This window comes from Anopheles coustani, chromosome 2 (genome assembly GCF_943734705.1).
Source record: "Anopheles coustani chromosome 2, idAnoCousDA_361_x.2, whole genome shotgun sequence".
Classification (NCBI taxonomy): Eukaryota; Metazoa; Arthropoda; class Insecta; order Diptera; family Culicidae; genus Anopheles; species Anopheles coustani.
The window spans coordinates 88970706-88998361 of record NC_071289.1 but is presented as its reverse complement, the minus strand read 5'-3'; the positions used below and the strand labels follow the sequence as shown (position 1 = coordinate 88998361).

Below are 27656 nucleotides of genomic sequence, written 5' to 3'. Positions count from 1 at the left end.
GTTCTATTCTTGGAATGTGCGATAGTTATAGCCATTGGAATAACTATCAAGTTTCTGTGTTCACGCACTGTCTAGGAGATGATTTTATGCCAAAACCTTTTCAGGTAGGGGGTTTCTCGGGTCAATAATAACAAACAAAACCTCCTTATGTTAGCTGTAAATATTTAACGTTCCGAATGACGTTGTATCGCTACGAAGCGTATGATAAATGACATGTCCCGTCGTTGGGTCGAAGAAATCTTCCAAACGGCAATGTAGCCAGCTATTTTGAAATACTTCCACGCCGTAACGAACCCCTCAATGGTTCATTATCGAGCTTAATTTGGATATCAATTGCGGCGGGTGGTGGTGTGGTTCAGTTCGCTGAGGTCAGCGCCAAAAGCAGCCGGAAGGTCTCAGGGTCTGGCCGGCACTTTGTGGGCCGTTCCACGATTTGTCGAGTCGAGGTCAAGTTCATGCATGGCCCAAGGAGAAGTTATGCCACAGTGTAATAGAAACCAACCACCCGGTTACACCTTGTGCTAGCGGGTTCATTCACCATGAAAATTGTTGAGCTTAGGACTTGAGGCATCTATGTCACCCGAGGGGTTTGTGTGTCATCGATACATTAAGCCCTTTCCGCGGTGAGGTGAATCTGTACTCAACTTGCTGAACTGCCGGAAGAACCATAGTCTAGACAGCATAAATGTTTCCGCATGTCTAATGAATTGATGGTAAACAGTCAAATTCAAACATAGAATTTTGAAGAACGTGCATTACAATGTTAAACCACTAGCTAATGGGATGTGGCAACATTACTTATTGTTTTCTTTTGCCGTGGTTATATGACAATGTGCCGCAAATGTGATTCCCGGCGGATTGTACAAATATTGGATAAGTTGGATCAATACCTACCTTGCCTCAAAAGCCATAAAATGTGCATATGACATTAGCAAGCACTTAGTCAAAACTAAACATAGACACCTCAATCATCCTTGTGCTTAATAACAATTGAAAAGGTGCAAAAAGATACTCTAAAAATAAACTTTGAAATGATAATGATCACTTTTATTTTTGCAATATAAAGAAATAAAAAAGTGAAAAGATTTTCATGGGTATTCTGGTGTTGAAATTCAACTATCTTTGGCGTCGATCGATTGCGTATCTTGTTTATTTGTTCTGCGTTTCCCGAGTCAGATCTACCACCACTGTGTTTCTATCGCCGTTCTTGGCGAGTTGCTACCAACGTAAAATGCTCATTAAATTACTTCATCCTCCACCAGATCGGCATCCTCCCTCAACCATGGAGATCGACACGATGATCCACAGTATCTGCGCGAATCCGGCCACCTACCAGAAGTACAACTGGACGCTGGGCGACAAGTTTAAGAAGACGGCCAAGTCGGAGCTGCGCGAGGACGAGCACATCCGGTCGCAGGGTTTGGCGCAGATGCGCGACTGGATCGCCAAGAGCTCGCACATCAAAAAGTGTCGCACCGACGCGCTGTTCCTTCTGCGCTTTCTGCGGACGAAGAAGTACTCGATACCGCAGGCGTGCGCCATGCTGGAGAGGTACCTCACGATACGCCAGACCAACCCGGTCTGGTTCGAGCGTTGCGACATCAACGATCCGGAGATTGAGGCTATTATCGATGGGGGATACATCGTGCCTTTGCTGGAGCGTGACGATCACGGTCGACAAGTGATCCTCTCGGTGGCAGGAAACCTGGACCTGACACGCGTCTCATCAGCCCTGCTGGCTCGCGTGCACTTTTTCGTGCAGGAAGTACTGGCGGACGACGAACAGTCGCAGATTTGTGGTTACGTGCATTGCATTGACGACCGGGAATTGTCGATGAAGCTGATCGGCATGTGGTCTCTAGTGGACATGAAAAAAGTGGTTGATTGCATACAGAACGCGATCCCAAGTCGCATCAATGGCATCAATCTGATCGGACTTCCCTCCGCGGCTGCTACATTTCTAGAATTGTGCGTATCGCTCCTCAGTGACAAGCTGCGCAAGAGAATCAATGTAAGTAACCTATAAGTAACCTTCGTAAGTGAGCTCTTCCTACGAAAACGATCCTTAAGCTTAACGCCGAATTAGTTAATTATACTTTAGAAACCGGTACTTAGATCTTATGAAACTTCCTAAATCAAACGAGCAACTAGTATTAGAGGATCCAAAGTTTTATTTGGCATAATTCCAGGCGCTATTCAAGAACCTTGAAAAAACGTCTTTCTCATTGCAAACTTTTAGTTGTTAAACTTAGCCAGGTTGTCTCTTAGATTTTGCGGGTAAACGGTTTGCTGAATATGTCATTTGCTCCAATCCAAGGCTTCGCAAAATTGCGCAACTTTTGCGATGTATATATAGTCTCTTAATACCGAACCGGTTTTGCCATTTGCTCCAATCCATAGCATCCCAAAATCGCGACGATTTTTGTAGCTCGCACAAGGTTGGAAAAGTTGATGACCATACGATACGTTATGGCAGAAAGGGGGTCTTCCTACCATTAAATTTGAATTTCTTATCGCGTTTCATTCTTGGAACAAAACTTGTTCCGATTCCGAAGGACATTTTTCGCGTGGGCTATGAAGGTGCGACTATGCTGGGGGCCGGTCTACGCAGACCGTCCTTCAATCCCGCGAGGGCTGTCCTCTGATCAGATGTGGAGGAATAAATTTTCATACTAAGTTCCAACCGGTTATCGTTCTTTTTTTCATTCTCATTTTCGCATTTCTTTCCTTCCCTTTCCCGGACCAGCTATTTCGCACCGTCGATGACTTCGCCGGCAAGATGAACCGCAAGATTTTGCCTAAGGAGTACGGTGGCACCGTACCGATGGCCGACATGATCGCTCAGTTCAAGGAGCGCTGCCGCCAGAAGCGAGCACAACTCCTGGCCCTAGACGAGATGCAGATCGAGCTGTCGAAGGTACCGGGCCACTGTCCTGACTCGTGCCGACGGGACCTGGAAGCCGGCATGATCGGTAGCTTCCGCAAGCTGGAGGTGGACTAGAGCACCAGCAACATAACACTCGACTGTGGCGGATCGCCGGAGAGCATAGTTTACGCAGCATAGATTCTAAAACATGTATATTGTACGGTGGTCAACATGTCTACACTTTTTGATCGTGTGAGGATGTCGCTTCACAACTGTATGTTAGTATTAAGGAAGAATATTATACGATACGCAATATGATCGATTGAGCCCCAATGTTAACCACTCCATTTTCAATTTAAACAAAGGGATAAATTTGGTGGTATGCGTTTGATTTTTCTATCTAATCACTCGTCTAACATTTTCTTTAGCCTTACGATGTAACGATAAAGTATAATTAATGGATCTTTCAACTGCTTAACTTCTTACGCTTTCATTTCATTTTGACTTTGACTCTTACCCTAAGCAACTTGCAGCATCCCATCTATCCTTCTCGATTACACCTCTCCGAACCTTTTCTACTTGCGAAACTGAACTGTGATTATTTCTTTCTAACAACCTAACTCCTAACCGATTGTCACTGCTGGTAATATTACGCAGTTTCTTCACCCGGTTCAGCTCCTAGTTCACATCGATTCGCGTTGGCAATTTTCGCTTTCGTTGGACTACAAACGAGGCAGCCACGGGTATCGGGAGCGAGTTTGGAAGTATGCAACATATCATGACAAAACGCAGGCTGGCTTGCTGGTCGCTGGAGTTGCGCAATTCCAGGGCCCTCCTAATTGCAATCAAACCGGGAAAAGAAGCACCGAACAGTGGGCAAAGGGGGCGCACAAGATGTATGTACATTATATCAACACATTGCAATAAAACACGAATAAAATGGCAGTAGAAGAAAAACGGATGGCATTTGGCGACCCGGTTACGCCGGCTCAGCCGGGGCGACACTTTGCAAAAGTGGGAGAAAGAAACAAACCCAAGGGGAAGTTCTCTAGACTCGAAGTGTACACCACTTTGTTTGCTCGCGGGTCGGCGAAAAGCGAACGTAAATGAAACGAACCAGACGCGGTTGCGGTTGTGCAGGCATGGCACTTCCCTTTCCTTATGAGTCTTAAGGGTTGCATCGAGTGAGACTTCATCTTTCATTACGCAAAAAGACTCCTTCACGCGCTGACGGGTCTGCCCTACGAAAAGAGATAAAACAGGCACGTAGTCTCTAATCATGGTGATCGTAAAACAGTCCATGCAACGCTGCACGCCATCACGCGAGAGAAGAAAAAAAAAACACTATCTTAGAGTCGGTGCAAGGGAAAACGGTGGAAAATTAATGGCTTTCCTCGTCTCGCTTTTGCACGGGTGCATGTTTTGTGTGTTAACGGTGTGGCGAAGAGATAGCAGCAGAAGCAAACAAGGTTATATAATCGGCGAAACGGGTGATTTTCCTTTTTTTATTAACTTCCTGATGTGACATCCATCAGCCAATTTCGATCACCTCTGCTGATGGATTTGACGAAGATTCATTGAAGGGGCTCGCGTGTCGTTGGTTTCGCCGGCCCAACACACTCCACGGAAGGTCAACCAGCGCTCGGATCCGGTCCCCAGCACCATGCGGGCCGACCATTAAGTGGCCAAATCTGCGCAACCTTTGTTCGCACAACCTTCGATCGCCTAGGACGAGGACGCTCGACACTGTTGGCGGTGATCAAAGGCAGATCGACAATCTCCGAAACGGCTCGTGCCCGCCATCGGTAGCGCCGAAAAGGTGAAAACAGGTCCACCCTGAGCTATCGGGCTATCCCACTCCGCCAAGCCAAAGGTTGCACTTTACCGACATCCGTTCGTCGTGTCGGTGAAAAGCTGCCAAACAGGTTGTGCTCGGCGTGCATCGATTAACCATTTTCCAAAACCCCACGGCCATCGTGACCCCCACCGCTGCGCCCAATTGAGGTTAGTCACCCGCACACGAACGGTAGCCCTTTACTGTTGCGATCCGCGCAAAGATTAGCGCTCGTTCTGAGGGCATGGAAAATTGAAATTTTCTCACACACATGATCAACCTCTACGGTAAATTGGTGGCGTTAGGCGTTCACTGGCGCCGACATAGTTGCTGCTGACCATTGATTAGTGATGTTTGCCTCAACCTGAATTTTCTTCTGAGCACACCACACACACGACATGCATTCACCGATTGCGAACAACTTCGACTGGAAGGAACAGTGCATGATGACGGAGCTGCACCGCAAGAAGGGTATTCAACCGCGAGTACCGGTAACGGAATCGAGCTAAGTCTTGTATGTTTGTATAAATCCTTGTAGCTTTGTTGGTTCCTTATTGCATTAAAATTCAATCCATTTCATACATGCGAACCGAACCAATAATAAGTAACATACAAGGTCCAACAATTACGATGGATCGTAACAGCACCTGCATGACATATAAGCTTTGGGCAGTATCATGAGCACCAATTGCATACATTTAGGCGCACATGAAATGGTAACATTAAAAATGCCGTTGCATTGTAATAGATCCACAAGTTTTAATAATTATTTTTATGACACACTTTGGGTTAAGTTTTGTCAAACCACTGGATTGTTGATAAATTATTTAATTATTATATGCAATTATCAAACGCTAAGATAATCTAACAACTATTTACACCACAAAAAAAGGTCGGTATGAAGCAGTCAATCTTTTTGTGTTGCCTGTACATAATTATTAATCAAACAAAACTCGCAAAACCACGTGCACAAAACAAGCAAATAGTAGGTTTTCATTTCTTTGGATCAATTAAACATCAAGAGCTATCCACCATCTCTCTTTCGTCATGTGGCATGGTTTGCGTTCGAAAGTGAGAGGATCAATCTGCAGAGCTTCAAACCACAAGCATACAGCCATGCGCCTGCACTCTTTTAAAACGAAAGTGAAATTTCCCAACGCCCTTAAACTTACGCATACACACACCCAACCCTTGGTCAAGCGAAATGAAGGGTGAAATGAAAAGCGGCGGCTCCACCCCGGTACAAACACAACCACACGACGATACGCAGCCATTCTTCTGCACTGTTCCAATGCGTGCACGCAATAGGGAGCAATTATTTTTCCGTTACACACTCGCCAACTTTCGTTCGGCTGATGCATCTGCTGGATTCTTTTCCTCATTCCTTTCCCACCGCGATCCGGTACCGGTGCGGTGATGCGGCAAACTTTCGCCGTTCAACGACCCAACGCCATGGACCGGTTTTTCCATCCCGGTAGGAGTTGAGTGTTTTTCCAGGTTTCCGATCACTTGCGAACAGTTTATGCCTTCTCGTCTGACGGGGTGGCCTGGGGTTCGCTGCGCCCTTCGTATGTACAGGAAAGCCTGTGTAGACTCCTTCTCAGACGTTACTTCCTCGTGAGCTCCAATTTAGGTTAAGGTCTTTAACCTTTACCGTGATCTTGTGAGTACTTTCGCTGGAAATCGATCGCGCTGGATGAAAAGCGGTGGGAGTTGGGTAAATGCTGCAAGAGAATGAGAAATTTTCCATGGGAAATGCTTTCTATTCAAGACGAAGAAATTCGATTATGTTAGTTTTTAATTTGGTTTTAGTAGAATATTATTTATGATTAAAATGTCAAAAAGTGATAATGTTTCAAAACCTGACAATAGCGATTGTAATCCATTCGAAATGTCCAATAACATTAGACAAGTCTTTTGTCTGTTCGGAAAGATTGAACGAAAGACTTCTACGCAAATGCAAGCGACGAACTTTACTTTCTGACGTTTGAAAAAGCTCAATGAGATTTGAGCCACAGTTATGTTAAAGTCATCTGAATAAAAATTTACCATTCTTAAAGTAGTAGATACTGTAGAACAAAACGACCACGTGCTTCACATTTTCCTCAACCTACACAAAACAAAACCCGCGGCGAAAGTTTCCCGCCCCTTGTGGCTCATCGTAAAATCGCTTCCAATCTCCAACGTCCCCAGTGTGGAGCTCTTCCAGCCAACCACGATAGTATTCGTATGCCATCCAATTTGAACGACCTCTGCTAGTGGTATTGGTAACGCAGAGGCATCACATGCGTTCGAACACTATCTTTTCTCATCTCTTTCGTTCTTTCTCTTTTTCAAATTAAATCGTACGAGATGGAAGCTCCCCTAGTGGGGTGGTATTTATGTTTGCCTCTGATTCCATGTTGGCATGAACCCCCGCCGGTGGACCCCACAGCTGGATGGCCAGCGCAGTACCTGCTGCTCGTACGCATGGCAACACGCTACTCAGTCTACTTTGATCCGTCTCGGAATTCGGAAGTGTGTCTCACTGTCCAACAAACCTGCCCGTTAGTTTCCGGGCTCCCGAACCATTTTCCGCATAGTTTCCCGTGATTTTCCTTCAATTTTTTCCTCCACCCGTGTCCTACCCGGGGATGTCTGTGCTGTGAGTGTGTTTTCGGGGTGACTAACTAACGTCATAAAGTTCGTGAAAACGATTTCGGAATCCCACGCAACCGTTGCCATCTTCCGTCGATACAGCACGAGCACTCGTTCCAAAAACCCTTGATCCCGAAGTCCCACGAAAAGTCCACCGAATTCGGAACAACAACCCCCACCACTCCCGCACGGATTAGTAGCAGAGCTGACACACAAAAAGTGAGTGAGTAGCTGAAGTGGCCGAACTGGGAATACTGATCCAGAAATGGAAAGCAAAGGCTTGTGACACGTTCAGAAAATTAGAATATATTAGCGTCACCATCCGTCGGCCACCCGAATGGCACATTCTATCGATCCACAAACCGGATTTCAAAAATGTGAACGTCCTCACAAAGCGATTGGGAGCTCCAACTTGAGGCTGGTGTCCGACGTCAAATGAAAATCCCTAAAGAAAACCAAAGAAAGACGTCATTAATTATTTCTCTTTGCACCGAAGAACTTTGCATCCTGTTGACGTTCGTGTCGACTGTGTCGATATTTCTTCCCCAGTTTTTGGAGGTTGCTTTTCATTCCAATCTCCGTTGATAAAGAGTGAATTTTGAAATAAATTTCAACTCAGTAAAAAGGGCTGAAATGCGAAAGGTAATTCACTTGCGAAGGACTTGACGCTACTAAAGGGCACCAGGGCAGATTTATTGTGTCAACAAGTCCTACAAAGGCTCGAATCAGTAATGCACACTTTGCCCACTGTGTGCCAAAGGTTCCGCTAGGTGTGGTAACGTTCAAATAACGCTCCTTCGCCCAACGATTGGTCGACCGGTTTTGGCGACGTATTTCATGACAAACGTGGTCGAACGGTGGCATTACTATGGCGTAGAAGCGTGAAGCTTCTGGTCCGTTGAAAGCTTCTAGCCCAAATTACCGTACGAATTTGTTTGCGCTATCATTTCCAGTGCTGTCGATTAATGTCGAGGCCGGAGCTCTAATTATACAAAGTGTTATGGTCACTTTTCACGGGCCATTACCTAAGAAAATAGATGCTTTTAAGCGCGTCCTATTTTATCGGGTCGGGAGAAACAGGAGGTTCTATGAGTTGATTGATAACAGCTCTCATATGCTCAAACCTCACCAGTCTATTTACCACATTTTATAGGATAAAGATAGGTCATAACAATTAAACCAATTTTACGGGCATCAGTAACCTTTGCTTGAAAATCGTAACAGTATTTTAGATGAAAGATTGTCTGTCTCGTACTCTAATTGGTTCATGATCCAAATTTCCGTCTGTGGAAAAACCCCCATCGACGCCTGCCAAAATTAAATAATAGCTTGCCCCCAATACAACCATGCGCAATCTGGCACATCAAAAAGCCATTGGAAACTGCAATTTTCTGGGCATTTCTCTTCCGATCTTGGGGATGGAGAAAAATAAAACTCCGATGAAAAAGGAAACATTACCGGATTTTTTTTCGGCTCTGTGTTCCCGTTTGGTGAGAGTGTGCGAGGAATATTTTCCTATCAAAACTCGAGCCGGCACCTCGCGCTAAAATTGAGTACACGAAAAAACAAAATGGAATGAAAAGAGACAATCTCCACCATCGGCCATGGGCTGCTCGGAACGAAACGGTTTCATCCTACCGTGGACCAAGTTTTGAGGGGAAAAAACCCAACGGATTGTGCGCGCTCCACTTGAGGCAAAGGAAGGAAAGGAAAAGAAAGGGCAACATGCCCCCCTGCGGGAGGATGTGAAACCGCGGGTAACTTAAACGCGAGACAGTGAACCGAACCTTCGGCCGGCGAACGGTGGAAGAAATTCAGCAAGACAAAGATGTAGCAAAAGAGTAAAGGAGAAAGAGAGGAGAAAAAAACGGGTGTGTTGAAAACTTTCTCTTTTGCTTCCGACGCGTAGGACTGCAATTACCGTACCACGAGCCCCTTCAAGTTGGGGATCATTTTGGGAAACTGTATGCAATGCAAGTCTGAACTGCATCCCATCGACCCTGTTTTCGGAGTCCTTTCGGTTGTTTTCCTCTTAGTGCAAAAAGTCGCAACCTTCTTTTCGTCAACAGTTTATTTTCCTTTTCACCAGAATGTAGTTCAAGATGCCGCGCTGTTGTTGGGAGGGGAATCAAACCGAAACCGGTTTTCGTCCGTTGGGGTAGTGATCGGTCGTTTAAAAAGGGACTCGAAGGGAACCGCATCACAACGCTGCACATTGACCCCCAGTGGAAGCAAAGGAGAGGAGCTGCAAGGAAAACTGCAGGAAGATCTCACTTTCAAGAACCTCACCGTTTACGGCAGGTTCCGCTACGTCGTGAGTCACGCCTGTCGGAATGGAGGAAAATGTAGGTTATTTCGATGGCAGTTTGTTGACCTCTTAGCCGAAGCACTTGTTCCGTTTGCGGCTATCTGCTTCAATCGAATGAGCATAGCTACAGGAGTCAACTCTTTTAGATGCATTCATGTTTAGAGAGCCTTTTCGAACATGTCACCGTTAACATATCCACAAAGACAAAACGGCGAATGACAATTACAACATGTTTCTCACGTCAACCACGTACCGTTTCGTTGTGAAGACAAGCTACAGAAGGTGTAGCATGAATTTTAATCACTGCGGCAAGCATTTCACTTCCTTCCTTTACTACAAGGAATAACAACGTTGGCTCAAATAGTAAACACATGTTCGGATGACAGGAAATAATCCCTCGAGCCTGTTTTCTTTCTCTCCATTGGACCATACCTTTACAAAGGTTTATTGTTTCACTGTGGGTGCAATGCTTTTTTCTCTCGTTTTTTGCTTACACATAATATTTTAGAAAGCAGCTTAATTACCACAGGCAAACAGCGGATAATTACATCCATTTCGTTATCTAAGAATACACATTACAAGCTCGCGTCAAGCCTGTTATGAGGGGTGGGAAGTTGTATGTGTGTTATGTTTCTTCATTTAGCGTCTGAATAAATTGATTTAGCAAAAATGAATCTATAATTAAATGAAGCTCATCAGTTTTCTATCATTCATCTACTTGGACATATTATCATAATATACTTAAAACTCTTAAATATCGTCATATGCGTTTCATATGCGCGTGGTTAAAAATTCCCTATTATTGTACCTTAAATCACGAATGAATTTCTTGTGTAGGTTATGTTTTTCCTACAGAAACCCTGAATAACAGTTACAACACACTGTCACGAGCTATAACGACACAAAAACGTTCCATTCATCTAGCGACATTTCGTGCCATAACAGTTTAGTCAAAAAAATAAGAAATGAAAAATGTTGGCCACCATCCGGCTGCGCTAATTTTTGCTGACCTTCTGCGTGCCAAGAAATAACCAAAGAGTTTTTTTGTAGCATCCGTACAATTTCTTAGTCATCGGTCTGGGGAGGTACAGCTTTATTACCTTCGAATAAAAATATGGGATGAGTGGTACGACACTATCCGATTCCATACAATGGAGAAGGACGATGCACACACACAAAGAAACCAAGACGTTTTTTGAATGTACCTTCCAACTCTATGAAAAACTTGCTGATGAAAAAGAAAGTCGTTAGCTTTTGAAAGCTCACATAACCGCGGCGCGCTTCTTCTGGAACGTTTAAATATGCTCCGATCCAAAGTATCATCTCGCGTGGGTATGAGCAAACACTCACACACAATCATCACCAACAACACGCTATCACCGCCCGCACCAAACCGGTCCATGCTGCCTAACGGTCCAGTTCGCCATAAGCTACGAGCGATGACTGACGTAACAGCGGCATGATGTGTGTCAATTGGAGCCCTTCTCGCCATCATGCGTCGCCATCGTGCTGAAATCCGTCGCGAAAACCGTTTGCGCCAGATAAGTCAAGCGTTAGGCAAGCCGGTAGCCATGACCGAAAAATTTTAACTCTCATTTGGTGCGAAGCCATGTTGTTGGGATATAGAACCACCTAGTCTGATCTGCATTTGACCACAACCGAACGTTCTACAAGTGAAAGTATATTCCTTTAAGCTCTTGGATTGGCTGCTTTACTTTTGAATGTCATTTCACACCACCTCTCGAATTATGATCTACGCCAACGTATTACCCAATCGGTGATCTTATCGGAAAAACCGATACGAAGAAGAGCTCGCGACTCTTCTTTAGTAGTCACCTCACCAGATGATTACGAAATGAAACCGATAGCGGATGCAAGCTGTCCGATCGTTCGATGATTCTATAATTAGCGATCCCATGCTTATGAGTCTCACCCTGACCATGTACGTTCCGGGCAAACAAACGAGCAATTGTGCGCATCGTAAATGGGTTGAAAGTATTTATGTAGCCAAACGCGGACCACTGGTAAGGGACAAGAAGAAACCGAAACGCGTGTGGGGTGAAAGTTTTATAGGCTAAAAGCGTTACTTGAAGGTTATAGGAACTCGCCACGAGTGCATCTATTGCGCGGTGTGTGACTAAATTGGGGAAAGCAGTAAGGACGTGCCGAATTGTTGTACATTTCAATTAGTGAGTTCGATTTATTTATTGATTAATGTTTTTGTTTTGTTTACCTTTCAGTGACCACTCCCATTGACCTCAACAAAGCCCCGGAAAGCTATGCTCCCTACACCTTCAACCTGTCGGATAAGTACAAAATTATGGCCCAGGACGAGCTGCGCGAGGACGAGGAGATGCGTGAGAACGCTTTGAAGCAGTTCCGCGAGTGGATTGCCAAACATCCGCTAATCCGTCGGTGCCGCACGGATGCGCCATTTCTGTTGCGTTTTCTGCGCACGAAAAAGTTCTCGATCCCTGCCGCGACGGAGATGTTCGAGAAGTATCTCACCATTCGGCAGGTGTACCCGCACTGGTTCTTCAAGCTGGACATCAACGATCCGGATCTGGAGGCGATCATCGACAGTGGCTACCTGTTTCCGCTGCCCGAGCGCGACGAGCAGGGCCGCAAGATCATCTTCTCCAACGCCGGGAAGTTCGACACGAGCCGGTTCACGTCGGCGCAGCTCATCAAGATACACTCGATGGTGCTGGAGGCGTTGCAGGACGAGGAGGAGTCGCAGATCTCGGGCTACGTGCACGTGACCGACGACTCGGAGCTGAACATCGGGTTCCTCGGCATCTGGTCGTTCACCGACATTCGCAATCTGGCCCATTGCGTGCAGAACTCGCTGCCGATGCGCCAGAAGGAGAACCACTTCGTCAATCTGCCCTCGTTCGCGAACAAGCTGTCCGAGTTTATTCTCTCCGTGCTGAGCGAGAAGCTGCGGAATCGCGTGTTTGTACACAAGGGTTGGGAAGAGCTGAAGGTCAAGATTAACCCGAAGCTGCTCCCAAAGGAGTATGGTGGTACCGTGCCGATGGCGGAATGCATCGCGCAGTTCAAGAAGCAGCTGAAAGAACGCCGTGACGTAGTCCTGGCGCTGGACGAGATGGAGATCGAGATCAACAAGAGTACCATCCCGTGGGCGGACAGCACGGACGCGGACATTGCGAGCGGTGTTATCGGAAGCTTCCGGAAGCTGGAAGTTGATTAAGATTTCAAACGTAGCATCCTTCTCTCTAACGAACAAAAGTTCATCCCTCCCACTAGCACAGCAGATCCTAGGGACTCTCCGATAGATTAAATTAGTGAATGTTTGTTACACGTTGTTTTGCTTAGTATTATTCCGCTGTTCGACAGGACAGCCACAATTCCCCTCTCCTTAGTTAAGCCACTATGGCCACTAATTTTAAGCAACCGAGCAGCGATAGTTTGACTCTCGTCACGCCGGGAATGGTGGAATACAGTTACCAAAACAGTCGACCGTCCGAATCTAGCCGAACACAAGCCAGTCGGTGGTTTATTCCTCCACGCTGGACGTGTTTGGCTAAGACGATCGTGTATTTTCTTAATCGCTTCTAATACTACTCCATCCTTTGGCAAAGGCTTCCGCTTTAGCGTTTTCTCCCCAGTTCGGTTCCCACAACATCCACATGGCACTAATTTGGTTAGGTTATTGTAGCCAACATTAATCTCGCTGTGATCAATGATTGTCGCGTAACTGCGAATAAATTTTCTGTGTGCGAATTCCGAAAACTACCCCTTTTAATTGCAATGTATCTATTGCATTAGGGGATTTAGAGGAAGGAGAAGAAGTTTACGGTAGTTGAAGTAACCGTCATACAATCACACAATCTGTACCCCTTAGGTATTAAGCAAGCACAGAAGAAATAAAAACATATCCTACCTTTTCCTTTTAATCATACTCTACGAATTGTTTCATGGTCTATAAACTATTCATAGATAAAAGCCAATATCAAATTACACCGGAGAATGTCAAGATTCTCTTAAAATTATTACTGTAAAATTTGGTTAATCATTAAATTTTATCAACTAGATCACACAATAAATATAAATAGCATCAGATTAAACACTTACAGTGTAAAGTTCAATGAGTTGAACATATCTTTTAGTTTCAAACATTGATTTCAAGTTGTTTTTCAAGTAGATGTTGTGAGTAAAGAGAACTAGGCTCACTTTCATAACACAGAAATATACATTTTCTCAAACATGCTTATGCAACACTGCATTTATGTGGGGATTACTGTGATTCAATGCTGGGTTGATTTGCTTCGTCTGTTTTAAATTTTACGCCTTTCGGTAGGCAATCGGCATTACACTTCCATTCGATTCTGCGATCGGAGGATACTGACACTGCGTTTGACATTGACCGCCAAATCGGTCAGTGGGTCATTTTATGCATCGGTTCGAGGTTGATGACCTCGAAAAATAAACATCGGATGAAATAGAGTTGAGAGTTTTCACTACTACAACAGAGTTTAGTTAATTTAACAAGTGATTGGTGCGTATTTGAGGCTTTCAATATTTATTTTGATTTTAAGTCTCTAAAATTTTCCAAAGAACTATAGTCGACAATTTAGCTACAATCCACAACTAATTTACGCTTCCCAAAATTTCTACAAAAGAATCTCACGGTAGACGAAAAACACGATTGTGCAATCCAGCAATTACAGGGCCAATCAATCGCCCAACCTTTTTTTCCATTCCTCTCGAGTTGATGACAGGAATCGCACGCCTGCACGTAGCTCATTACGCGAACCTTTAACCCCCATGGGGTGGCTCTTCGACGCCCTCAATCGGATGGCCTTCAGCTAATTTGATCCTACACCGGAGCATATTCAGCCGACATGTGCGCAGCTGCGTACAGGGCAGGCCAGCAATGTACATTCCTATTCATCTGCCGGCGAACGATTGCTTCACCTACGTACATACTCCATTGCAAACTCTCACCAGCGACTCCGCGAAGAACATAATCTCTATCCGTGTGTTGCATCTTTAGGACGACCGCCCGTTGTGAAATGATGGATCCGCAGTAAAACAGAAACCGTTTTGTTTTGACCGGCACAAGCTGAACCCAACGAGGGTGTTTCTAATCGTAAGATCACAAACTAGCGTTTCGAATTTAAAACTAGAAATGAATTCAGGTTCTAGTGGGATATTGCGAAACTTTCGTTATAATAACAACGCCTTTTGGAAACCTTGCAACAAAACATCCATTGTTGAGACTGTTTAATAACAAAAGCATTTATATAATAAAATCATTTAATGATTGATCACACGATAATTTTCGATACAAATCTACGTACATTCAGTCGATAATTGGTCCTCCACCTCAATGCCCCCTGGGGGAATTGTTCATTTCGCTACTGGCACGATTTTTCTCTCTCGCTGAAACGCTCCAAACGTGAGGAATTTTCCATATTTTCCCCATCAACAAACTCCGGTAGCAGCCCGTGGTGGTTACCGTCCAACGAAACGGTATTGTCGCCAACGCTATCGTCACCATCTTCGTGGTACCAACCATCTTGTCAAATCGTGCCTTAAGGAGCTCGCGTGATACGAAAGAAAACACTCGCTTCGGTCGATGCTTCCTGCTTGGATGCTGCGGGCCAACCGAAGGAAGGAGAAAGAAAGCCAGCGAAAACAACAGCGCGAACTTCAATCCAAACAAACACACCGATTTGGTGCCATTTGAGCTCGTGAATATTTGTGAAAGGAGTCAAATGTTTAACACTTCTGCATACTCGAAACGACCGCGACTAGGGAGGGAAAACTCAAACTCATCGAGCAGGTGGACGCGATATAAAACCTCTCCACATCGCGGTGGGTGTGATGCAATACGGGAAATTTGTGCACGATCGTGTAAACATCGGTGGCTCGCGCCACCCCGGGCACCCTTTCGGCTTCCGTCGACGAAGGTTGAAGAAAATGCGAAACACAGACTCAAATGTGAGATTTTTTCGTTTTATTGACATTTAAATAATCACGTTCAACTAACATATCATTAACATGAGTACATAACGCAAAATGGGAAATACAAAAATACACGAATAATACTACGCTTTACTGGCGCCATCTGATATTTGCTTTTACTGATTAACGGCGGAATGTATGGGAATGCCCAGAAGTTCCCTCCCCCTCCTGAAAGGTAATTTTCCATAATGAGCCAACCGAGAGTATCTCTTGAGGTGGGTTAAAGATCGCTGCACTCGCTTGATGAACTCCTCCGACGACTCCCCGATCAACTGGACAACTTAATCAATAAATACTTAGCACGATGCAACTCCTCCTGTGGGGTCCGACCACTCGATGCTCGATAGACCTGTTTGTAACTTTCCCTCAGACATCTCCCACCTCCATAGATAGACGGTTATACGGTTCTCGATGTTTTCACACGCATTTTCCATAGTACCTCCCGGGCCCGCTTAGTGCCTTTGGTTATCTTTCAGCAAAGATGAAGCGACGACGACGACGACACCCATCAACGACTTTATCCTAATCACCACCGACGGAGGATGGTCTTCTCTCTTCAGTGGTGTACCGCATTTTCATTCAAAACCACTCGAACGCTGGCGAAGATGTAAATATGACCGAGAGTATGGGATGAAAGGAGAACGAGCACCGTATACAATAAACGTTAGTGGAGCTTCACCGAAAGCGATTTGACAAGATTTATGAAGGGTCCAAATGGTTAGCTGAAAGCACAATTGGTCCACAGCCAAGAGGATCCCCAACATAGAGGTACGGGCAAGGCGAAATAAACCGCATGTCGAGAGGATTTGCGCTCGATTACGATGCTTCGACGTGCTGTTATGTAATGTCGTCTGGCGGGGAACCTTAGAAGAGGTCTACTCCTAAACGATACGTGCCAGCTCATCTTTTTACCTACCCTTTGTACCAAAGGGAAGATCGATAGAGTAATCTGTTTGGTCTGGAATAATCACCAAACATGATCGTTTGATCCTGAGCGGCCTATGAAGGGTGAAACCTACACCCCAAAGGTACATGGGCAAGGCAAGTTTGCAGAGCTAATACTGAGGCAAAAAACCGGCAATTGGTTCATTAAATGGTGCGCACGTGGTGCTGCCTGAAACGATCCGCTCAACCCTAATTAAGATAAGGTGTAAATTGGCCTCCCACTGCCATTAGCCAACACGAAAAGCAAAGCTCCTGATGGCACATGTACTTGTGCACGGTTTGAAACGGGCCATCACTAAACGAGAGAACCGAAAGACGTTAAACCGAAATCATTTGCGTGTTGTTTTTCCTGCCAAGATATTGCCCTATCCTCTACCAACGGTTGTGCGTGGCTTGTGCAACACCGATGCACCTCGTCATCAGCTCCATTTCTGTGTACTACTGAACTCCACTGAACCAATTGCACCTAAACAGTACGGGCCACGGTCACGAAGCCCAGAGGCATCACATTCCTCCAGATCACCGGAGTATCTAATCTCACAGAGGCTTGCACCGCGTTTCATTTTCCTCCTTTCCTACCGTCTTCTGCTCCCATGCATTCAGTCAAACCAACCGATAATGAGCTACCGGAGCTACAGGAGTAGGATCTGGGCCTTTGCACTGGGTTTGAACAACATTTTTGGTAAAATGCAATTAAGAAAAACGATTGTGAGGAAACCGACCAGCGCTTTTCCGCGATAAGCCGAGGAATCAAATGTGAAAGAAACAAACCGAAAACCCCATCCCCGAATAAACTGTGAGAATGCTGATCGCTGGTGAGGAAATCGGGCATTTTTATTTTCCTCCCCATTTTCATCTCAACTAAGCTCATTGTCCACCTAACCTGCCTGATCGGGACTGCTCGGTCTAGGAATGTTGGAGCATAGAAAAACCCCCCGAGCAGAGGGCGGTAGATGATGTGCAGAGGGAAAAAACGAATCAGTTTTTCGTGGTTTTTCGTGAACGCTCGTCCAATGCATCCCCAGTTTATGTTGCTTTGTGGCTAGCGCGGCCTGGGCCGACGTGGATGGATGGATGGATGGATGGATGGATGGTACTTGGTTGAAGGTTTTACCCAAAAAGTTTGAATTCGTTCGCTACGGAAAAAAGTACTTGGCGAGAGGCAGCGCTGTTTAGACTTAATTGGACGATTGGGTGCACCGCCCGAGTTGTTATGCTTCCCAAAAACCGATTGCCACGCTCTAGCCGTCAGCGGTGCGGGATCAAAGTGTTGCGCGATCGCGATCGCTCGGTTCGCTACTTTGCGTCCGAATGGCTCGGCGAATGAATAGGCGCTAAACATTTGGAAGAAGCATGTTTTGATAAGGGCTCCGCGCGGTGCGTCGCAATGTTTGTGCTGGCTGCCTGCTCGAGAGGCTTGGGGTTCCCCCAATGAACTCGGTGAAGGCTGTTGGAGGTTGCAGGAATAGTGTAAGTTCGGTCCAAACTGACCGAACTATGCCCCATTGGATCAACGCGCGGGCAATCGGAACTGGGTCATTTGGGTCGCACAAATGATGATAAATCATTAAACGACCACGGGAACGTTGCAAATACTGCTTGATGCTAACAAGCGCCACATTTACAACCGAACGCAGATTTGACTATCTTCAGTTCGGATTGCGTCGGAACACAATGGTGCTCGTCGAACCTTGATCTGAGTGAAATTGAAACGGTGTTTACAATCAATATTTACTTAAACTTCAAAGCGTTCACTTAACGGGTTACAACACCGCCATTGCTTGGAAGAACCAAGAGAAAATCGCACGATTCGGGAAAAAAACAAAATGTAGCCAAACACGAAAGCTATGCCATAGGCATTTGGAAAATTTGAGCATAATAAAAGGGTAATCAACAATTTTTCTAAATAGGTCCACTAACGCTTAGGTGTTACCGAATGGTACGCAAGGCTGATAGAAGTTAACGGCATCCAAGAAATGTGTCGCAGTACCAGAATGTTTTTAAAGTTGAGCAAAAGGTGAAAGGGTTCGTTCGTTTTCGGTACCATTTGAATACTGCGCACAACGTCAAAGTGTATTAATATTCATTGAAGAATTTGTTTTTATTACCCTATACACTGCAATAAATAGCCATACAGGCAGCTGAGACGGGGGGCCGGGGGAACCTATCTGGAAAATGGAATGGGGTCGAAATGTTTCAAATGGTGGGGAAAAAAAAATGTGACACATTCTGTGAGACAATGGCAATGTGGCCGAAAATCCAGCTCGTTTGCGATGATGAGGGGTGGCGACACTATGGCGTCGTGGTTATAGGTGACAAGTACTTAGAGCTACTTTTTGTTTACATCAAAAATGGATGGATCGAAGTTTCTTCGCTTAACTCCTGCCTCGAAAAATGCGTCTCTTCCATCGAGAAAGCTCTCACCTTGCGGAGCTTCCCTGCATCTCGAGCTAAGGGAACGGCACCGAGGGAACTTTGTAGTGATACCCGTCCGCCTCGAGCGTATGGGAAGGTGCGACGGCAGATGGCACCGCGAGACCGTTCTCCGGGGCCTCGTAGTTGTAGCCATCGTTGGGATCTGCTATCCTCGACTGAATCTCCGACTCGTCCGCACTCGACTCGACGGCGGCAGCGGTTGTGGCTGTCGTCTGGTCCACCGTCTGTCCCGTGGACGTTGGATGGTACGTCGTGATCGTGTCATTCTGGACGACAACGAGTTCAGGAGCAACCGTGGACGTAGTCGTTGGGGAAAGTAGATCTAGAAGGGAAAAATCTGTCGTCTCTTCGGAACCGAGTCTAGACTCCAGTGACAGTGGGGCTTCCGTGGTGGGTGCTTCTGTTGCACTGCGCTCCGTTGGTTCCTCGGTCGCCGGTGAAGTCACGGCGGCGGTAGTAAACGTGGACGAGAACGTTGTGGTAGTGGATGGGGCCGCACTAGAGGTAACCGTTGTAACATCGTCGTCGGCAAGTCGTACTTCCGGAACGAAATCAGCCTGCGGCGCTATCTGGTTCATCTCCTGAAGCTGGTTGATCAGCGATATCATGGAGGAAGTTTCATCGATGGGAGTCCCCGTCGACTCTCCAGTCAGAAGCGTGGTGCTGCTCACGAAAGCGTTCGTCGTGGTTGTTGTCTGTTCGTCCTGCTGGGTGCTGGATGGCTGTTGCTCGAACTCCTGTTGCACCAAACTGTCCGCTTCAGGTAGTGCTGGCAGCAGCGTCGTGGCTTGCTCCGTGGATTGAACGAAAGTAGTAGTACTACTGGCACTGCTTACGGTCGTTGTGCTCGTCTCATTGCCCTCCGAGTCAATTCTAACGATAATCTGGAACCCATTGTCGTCCGGAGGTAGATACTCCGGTGCGGACGTGGAAGGCAACTCGGTGGAAGTCTGTTGCGTCACAACGGTCGACACCGATCCCGAGGCGTCCGGATAGATCGATACTTCTGGTTGCTTCGGGTAGGCTTGTGGTTCCGTTGGCAGCTGGTACTGGGTCGTGGAGCTAACGCTCGACGGGTAAGTGGATGGTTCAGTCTGTGGTTGACCCGTGGTGGTACTCGGTTGCTTGGGAACCACCAACTCCGGTCGTGGCTTTGGCGGTAGATACTCAAGGGACGCCTTTGGCGTTGTGGTCGTCGTTGGTTCCGTGGTCGTCGCAAGTTGATTAATGTCGCTTGCTTCACCGATCACTTCGTTGATGTTAAGCGGAAGCATTACCTCCGGCTTCTTATAGCCGTACCCGTCGCTGTCGTCGAACTCTTGCTGAGTGGTGGAAACGCCGTACGTCGATGGAGCCGGAGTGGTCGTCGTCGTTGTCGTCGTTGTCGTCGTCGTCGTAGTCGTTGGAGTCCTAGTAGTGGGTGTTGTGGTTGTCGTTGTCGAAGAAACACCCGGTGGTACCACTTTATCAACATTCGATGACTCCTCGCCTCCTTCCGGAGGAAGATACTCCGGTGCCTGCGTGGACACGGGGCTGACTAGGTTCGAGTCCGGATGGACATCGAGCGGAAAGTCGGGCTTCTGATAGTCATACCCCGACCGATCCTCCAGTCGCCGGAACGGTGACGGTTGGTTCTCTTCCAGCGGCAGCAGTGTAATCTGCGGTATCAAGGACTCCACGTTTGCCGCGTCACCGGACTTAATTTCGGTCAACAGCACTCCGTTCCCATCGAGGCTAGCGGAGGCGCTGATGAAGTTCTGCCGTTTCTGCTTGTCACCGCTCGTCTTCTTCAGCAGGTGCGAGACGTCCGGACGGGCAAGGCCACTGCCCGCCAGACACGTTACCATTATGAGAAGCTTCCACATCTGCAAGAGGTAAAAAAGAATAACTGTCAACTTATACAGGGTATATGGTTCAGGGACGACGTAACATACACTGTTCCCATGCGTGCCTAAGCACACCATTGACCTATGGTGGACACTTTAGTAGCCATAGTAGCGAAAAATCGAAATTCGCAACACACTCACCCACTTTCGCTCTCCGTGAACCTGCATCCAGAAGCGGTGCCTCTTCGGTAAGCATAGATTGCATCTTCGCCAATAAAAGCAGAAGATGCGCGGTCAAACCGGCCTGTTTCGAGGCGAAGATGCCTTTCACCGCAATTAACGTGTCATCTTCAATCCTTCAAACTCACCGAATGGCGCCGGTTCCCGAAGACGACACCATCAACGGCCGACCACCGGGAGTTCGAGTTTTAACAAATTATGCAAAAGACAACAAACATATCGAAACGATCGGCGCTGGCACCTTCCTGGAGTGTTGCTGCGGCTTTGGGAATCTTCTTCACTCATTGTTTTTTCTCCATATTATACTATCCAGTTTCAGTTTACATTGGTGGTATCCCGAATGGATGAACTTTCGCCGAACTTACGAGGGGAACACGTAGGTTAAAGTTATTCCGCAAAGATTCAGAGAGATACTAGAGACGACAGCACAGTGGCAGTACGTTGACACGACCGTTTGAAAGATTGTCTCCAAAGGCCGATGAAGTAGGGAGTTCGTAACAAGAGGAGCACAAGGTATATGTGAACAGCCCACCTTCTTAAGCCTACCCGAAGGAAGATGCCAATCGATTAACTAACTAACTGACTGACTGACATACTGACTGACTGACTGACTCGCACGGTCGTCTCGAATCAATATCACCCGGACCGATCATCACCGATGTGGCTGCTGTGCGAAAGTAAAAGCTCGCCAAAACAGCTTCCCACTGCGTCCTCATCCTCCATTCGTGATCGGCGTGGAAAGTAGGTTTCTAAAACGGTTACGATTAAACTCATCAACATGATGACCATCCCGCGGGCCGCTCGCGAACACCCATCCCACCCGCCCTCCAATGTTGTGTAATCCACCGAGCCGCAGCATAATGCACTCCTCCCCTACCGGATATTTGAATCCGGGCCATCTTGTTAAGTGTCCTGTTAGGTGCCGGTTTTGCCAACCGATTCCAATCGGTACTCGGGCTATTTGCCCTATCGGGAGAGGAAATCGCAAATCGATCTTCATCACAATTAGCCGCTAGGCATCAAAGAACTTCCCGTCGAAGGCAGATCCGCTCCTGTGGACATGAACATCGTGGGATTATCCGCTTATCTCGCTCGTCCCGGTCCAGCACGCTCCATCATCTGCATCTTTGCCAATCAGTTGACCTTTACCAACTTGCAAAACAAACCCCCAAAAAGCTAGAGTCAAAAACAACTCATCCGTTAATCCGAGGTACACCAAAAAAAAAAGAGCAACTCGACAACGAGAACAACCACAAGCCAAGAGCGATTGCAGTCTTCCAAATTTTTGGGTTACCATCTGTTGTGTGCGGGGCTCGGTTTCGTAAAAAGCAACTTTTCGGCATCGATTCTGGCACCGGAATGAATTAAATCGTTACGCCGGGTGATGAACGGGTGACGCCAGCGGCATACTCCCACCTTCTCGATAACATTCCACGCGAGCGCCAGTCCGGGACCGGGACATTACGAAAGGTGCAAATTTGGCCTTGGTCAAACAACAAGAGCGAGAGGATGGTACGGGTAAGATGATAAATTGTGATTGAGTTGTAAAACGGTTATTACCACCGTTTGGAGCATTAAACAAAAATGGTGGCCCATTAGTGCGCTGTGCATCATTTTCTGCTGCTTGTCTGAAGATCGGATTGACCAAATTGCGGTCTCAATTTTGGCCAATTTTCCAACCCGAGCCTCATGCTGCCGTTCCCAATTAACAAAAGCAATTAGCATCGTCATTAATTTATCCAAATCCACATCGTTGACATTTGTGACGTTTTAGAGCGTAATGGAAATTTGTACAGCTGTAGCGAATAGATTAACACTCCGTCAAATTGTTGCTCGGGAATGCATCAAACTATTGTTTATGTAACTGCCTTTCATAAAACCCACACAAGAGAGCATTTATACGGGCAGAACGATCACAAAAGGTGATGGAACTTTGATTTCGTCCGCACCTCTCACTGGCTGCATACCGTCGTTTGTGGGTTCGGAGGTTGCCCCGAAAATGAAATGCATTTCTAAACCACAAAATCACACCATCGTGCCGGATGACGCGCAGAAGCGAAACCAAAACGAACTTCAACAAATGCATCCAGTAACGCACCGATTCCCCCCACGAGAGACACGATGTGCAGAAGGGAAAGCTTCAGACGGGAGCGTGCGTCGGGAGAAGAAGATGGCCGCAAACCGCAACGCAAACCTTTCCCCTTCGCCGAGCTGATCTGTGATCTAATGGGAAAATTTGTTTCCCGGTCAGCATCCGAACCAAAAACGGTCATTCACGCACATTAGATTCGCCCGGAGCGTCCGATCCCATCGGGCGAAAATGGGGGGAGCCCGACTGGGATGAGTTTTCCCTTTCACCGGCGCTTTGAAATGGCGGCGACGACGACGACGACGACGAGTCTGCTGCAATCGTGGCCCAATCTCGAAGCGCACCTTCGGGTTACTTCTGCGCCCGCCCCCGAAACGGGTCAGACGTCACGTCACATAATCATCATTACGGCGCGGTGTACAGCGTATTTCCAGGGAGAGAGAAAAATATGTGTCTCTACACCATAAATATCATCATCGGTCGGGCGTGGTAATATTTTTTCCCTCCACGGCCATTGATCACCCCAAAACACCCGAATCGAGATCGATTTCATCCACGTTCCAACGGTACGCGATCAGCGGACTCCGCATCGCATCGAATAGAACAATTGTCCTAAAGGCGTTCGGCGCTCCTCTGAAGCCTTAACCCGGGGCCACCATCCATTTCGGAACCGTTTGGCACAAAGAAAGCGAGCCCCATTCGCAGCACCCCAACGCCATTGCATAATGGTAGAAGGGAGAAGCAATGCGCAAAGATCGGGCTACCAGATGTTGGGTTTCTTATGCTAACCTAGTCGTTTGCACTTTCGCCGGAATCGGAACGATCTTTTCGGGGATATGCAGAAAAGGTCCCGATCGGCCAAACGATGTACCGCTTTACAATTTCGATCGCCAATCTTGTACTTTCTACAACTACCACAACGAACAGGGGAGACCAAAGGTGGCCCTTAGTCTTCTGCTTCCGTATCACTTTACATCTGCTAACCTCTAACCTTCTGGATGGCTGAACTTCTTCTGCTGGAAGTTCGGAGTCTTCGAACACGGAAACCCAAGCTAGTGCAAGCTCTGGAGCTCTGGAGATTGGGAATTTCGAAACCACTCACCATGTTTTATCACGTCGTGTGCCGTTGGACGAACAATTACCACTGGTGTTTTTACTGGTACTGCTGCTGCTACTGCCGACGTTTGGAACTTCCGCAGGTTAAGTAAACCTTCAATCACTTGCCCACACCGTACCCCTTTCACTAGGTGTCCGGGAAGAAAAACCGACGATTATCCGATTCACAATTCACGAGCAATGTTCACCATACTGCGGTACGAACAAGACTTCTTTTTGACGATCACGATCACTATGAACCCTTGGCTGAATCGGGAAGGAAATTGAAAACAGAACAAACATATATTCGAGAACTAACTGAACAACCAATGATTATGGCAGTAGACCTACACACGGTGACAGGATCGATACGCAGGAGTTGAAGCCTCCTTATGATCGGCTGAAACTGATGCACGCTCGAGCGGCGGGAGAGCACGAATGAAGCGCAGGACTCATCCATCGACTACCTTTATAAGAGCTTTCGCGGTTGGGACGGTCTGCGAAAACGAAACGACTAGCCTCCCTCCCCCTCCACCCCCTCCCGTGTGTACCTCCTTGCCTCATCCTCCCCACTGCCGCCAACTCGCCCACAATAGAAGCATAGCGTTCGCCGTGTGATGTTGCCGTATATCCTCTCCAAGCCGAAAAAATGATGGAAGATCACCCCCTCGGTGGGCCGTTCTGCAACCGAAGTCGAGCGAACGAATCCGCAGCCCATCTACTATGGTAGTAGGTAGGGAGCATACCGTGATGCGGCAGCAGCAACCAGCGTGAGAGTGAACCACGGAGCAGTGAGAAACTGAAGACACGCGCCGCGCGAAGCTGGAATCTTCGGTCAAGCCATATCAGGTTTGCTCATCTTCATGCCTTCTACCACTGCGCATGGGGCAAGTGGGGGAATGCACTCACTTGCATACGAACCTGACATGCGTCTCCGAAACTCCCATTAGATCCTATATCGATCACTCTGCGTTATACCGGCTCGGCTCGCCAAATATCGGCGATGTTATATGATTGCCATCTTTGAGAAATAAAAATACCCTATGAGATAACCAATTTGTCACTCAATAGACTATAGGCTGGGGGTCAGCCTTTTGTCCATTCTTTTCTCGCGGAACACACACACACAAGACAGCGGTTTGGTGGCCACTCCTGGACGTGGCGCCACCGTAAAAGCGACACCGAACGCCACACAAATCATCGTATCGTCCCGAAAGCGGGAACGACGACTCGAAATGTCAAACTTTAACATTTGCCTTGGAGCGGTATCGGGAAGCATTCGCTCGGGACGACCGATAGCGGCACGACGTAAGTAAATATTTCCCGCATTCTCGACTCCGCAAGGGAAAAATGGCGCCCCATGGGTGATAAGGGAATACAACAATAGCTGCACCCCAACTGCCTACAACTATGTGTAGCTACTTCTGCAACATCTGCACGATTGCGGGAAGAGATTTATGGGCAAAAACATATTCATGCTTAGGCTGAAGGCGGCTCTTTCCATTCATGCGTTGGTCCGGTCAAAGATACGACCGAGTTGAGAGTAGCGCTCCATGAACTGAGTCCGAGCGCAAGTAGGTACAATCCAAACAGACTGGTTCTACAGCATCCTAAAGCATATGCATTATTATTATTATTGTGACCTAAACATCGTTTAATGCTCCAGCAAATTAGACAGTATAGGCATCTATTTTCGCAATTCTATCTCAATCCGCCTATTCCTTGATTACGTGCTTCACGTGGATTCCCAAGTAACATTTTAAGTTTTATCATGGTTCTAACGATGTTGTTCATGCTCATCATCAAGTCTCATTTTAAGAGTAAAATATCTTAAAGGCTGTGATAAAACCTTCATAAACCCGTTTTAAGTGTAAGAGGGCCCACTCTACAGAACGTTGTCAAATCCATCCCTTAAAACCTTTTCTAGACCAAAAATCACTGATTGGTTTTAAGAGAAGGTTTTAAGAAGGACTTAACAGCGTATTTACAGACTCTTCAAGTCTACTAAGATTTTAGACTTAATGAGCGGTTTTATAGCTATCCTCAAAAGGTTTTAAGGATGTGAAAATTATTAAAACTATTTTGCCTGCTGAGAAACCTCTATAAAACCAATTGGACTTGGTACACCCATGTTAAAACATTGATAAAACTTGTAAAAGTCTATTAGGTCTTGGAAATGTTACTTGGGTTGTCTCCATAAAGAAATATGTTGCAAGGGATCTCTTTCTACTTTTTGTTTAAGTATCAATGATTTGAGTTGATAAATCAACAACATACTATTTCTAAACTTTTATTCATTGCAGCGAAACATGTAATTTTGAACTTTCTCTTAGCAGAAATAATAGCTCCTCGTTGTTTCTATTCACTAAGCATTGTTTGCTGACTCTAAACTATTTGGACCCAATTCTTATTTGTCACTATTTGAATTTATTATTGATTTTTGAAAATTACCTTCTTCAACTACATGGAAGCGCTAGTGGCTTCGAACACGATGTTGCGCCATACCCAGCAGCCAATTGGACATTTGTTTGATATGGCGGTTCCATAGTGTAGCGGTTATCACGTCTGCTTTACACGCAGAAGGTCTCCAGTTCGATCCTGGATGGAACCAGGAAAATATATTTTATATTCTTTTTTGCAAACACTGAGACTGACTAATAGTTGATTTACTAATAAGGTGTAAAATATTTACTGTAGTGTTGTTCTTTATCAACGTTGGCTAAATAATGTTAACGTTTCTTTATCAACGGACGACAAATTAGTACATCCTGCTTCGCTGTCTGGATACTAAACGTAAAATTAAAAAGATGCTACTAATTGCTTCCTTTTATACTGTACTGCGAGCATACGCCCCATTTTGGCAGGTTCTGGTGTTGGTGGTATCGCGTTTATATTTTTTTAAACCCAGCTGTCAGCATTTCCGCCGCTTGGCAAAATACTTCCGTATATGGAGGATTAATTAGTGTTGGCCAAACTCAAGGCGTTTTTCTTGTTTATATTTCCTCCAGTTTAAATATCAACCATGACGTAAGTAAGCCATCATTTGGGAAAACAAACTTGGAAAGAATAAATGGCATTTAAAGCGTAAGCCAAATGGTGTCCTCTTCAAAAAAATAAGGAATAAAAACAAATTTCGTCTTAGGTAGAATACATCTACGAGATAGTTTTATAAAAATCAGAATAAATGTAATGCAATAAAAAATATGTAATAAATACAGACTAAACCTAAAAAAAAACTAACTCTTCCGTCACATGTGCGCGTAAATGCTGTTGATACAGCTGGCAATCGTCTTCCCTCAATATAAACCGCACCAGCGTCGATGGAATCCAACAAAACAGTGCGGGTTTTTGCATACATAAACACAAACACCGCGTGTTGATTCCTT

At 46.2% G+C, this 27656-nt stretch overlaps 3 protein-coding genes and 1 non-coding gene across 4 annotated transcripts; 3 read left to right on the top strand and 1 right to left on the bottom strand.

Annotated features, from left to right (window-relative positions):
• Nucleotides 1–1282: 1282 nt before the first annotated feature.
• On the top strand, nucleotides 1283–3001 carry LOC131265887 (alpha-tocopherol transfer protein-like). Its single transcript, XM_058268227.1, has 2 exons — nucleotides 1283–2011; nucleotides 2747–3001. The coding sequence occupies exons 1-2, from the start codon at nucleotides 1283–1285 to the stop codon at nucleotides 2999–3001; spliced, it is 984 nt and encodes a 327-aa protein (XP_058124210.1).
• A 2097-nt stretch (nucleotides 3002–5098) lies between these two features.
• LOC131265285 (retinaldehyde-binding protein 1-like) lies at nucleotides 5099–12859 on the top strand. Its single transcript, XM_058267546.1, has 2 exons — nucleotides 5099–5171; nucleotides 11886–12859. The coding sequence occupies exons 1-2, from the start codon at nucleotides 5099–5101 to the stop codon at nucleotides 12857–12859; spliced, it is 1047 nt and encodes a 348-aa protein (XP_058123529.1).
• Nucleotides 12860–19034: 6175 nt separating this feature from the next.
• On the bottom strand, nucleotides 19035–20984 carry LOC131265284 (mucin-2-like). The gene is made up of 2 exons (XM_058267545.1): nucleotides 20955–20984; nucleotides 19035–20885 (listed from the first exon to the last, which is right to left on the bottom strand). Exons 1-2 carry the CDS (start codon nucleotides 20982–20984, stop codon nucleotides 19035–19037), a joined length of 1881 nt encoding a protein of 626 aa, XP_058123528.1.
• Nucleotides 20985–26808: 5824 nt separating this feature from the next.
• Trnav-uac (transfer RNA valine (anticodon UAC)) lies at nucleotides 26809–26881 on the top strand. Its single transcript has one exon. It is a non-coding gene; the product is annotated as a tRNA-Val (tRNA).
• The last annotated feature ends 775 nt before the right edge of the window (nucleotides 26882–27656 follow it).

Bases quoted from the DNA above. Each gene is read 5' to 3' on its own strand.
- LOC131265284 (XM_058267545.1), bottom strand. From the start codon at position 20,984: ATGGTGTGCTTAGGCACGCATGGGAACAGT. The intron at 20,886-20,954 runs GTATGTTACGTC...TACCTCTTGCAG, and splicing joins TAGGCACGCATGGGAACAGT to ATGTGGAAGCTTCTCATAAT.
- LOC131265887 (XM_058268227.1), top strand. From the start codon at position 1,283: ATGGAGATCGACACGATGATCCACAGTATCTGCGCGAATCCGGCCACC. The intron at 2,012-2,746 runs GTAAGTAACCTA...TTCCCGGACCAG, and splicing joins AGCTGCGCAAGAGAATCAAT to CTATTTCGCACCGTCGATGA.
- LOC131265285 (XM_058267546.1), top strand. From the start codon at position 5,099: ATGCATTCACCGATTGCGAACAACTTCGACTGGAAGGAACAGTGCATG. The intron at 5,172-11,885 runs GTATTCAACCGC...TTTACCTTTCAG, and splicing joins GGAGCTGCACCGCAAGAAGG to TGACCACTCCCATTGACCTC.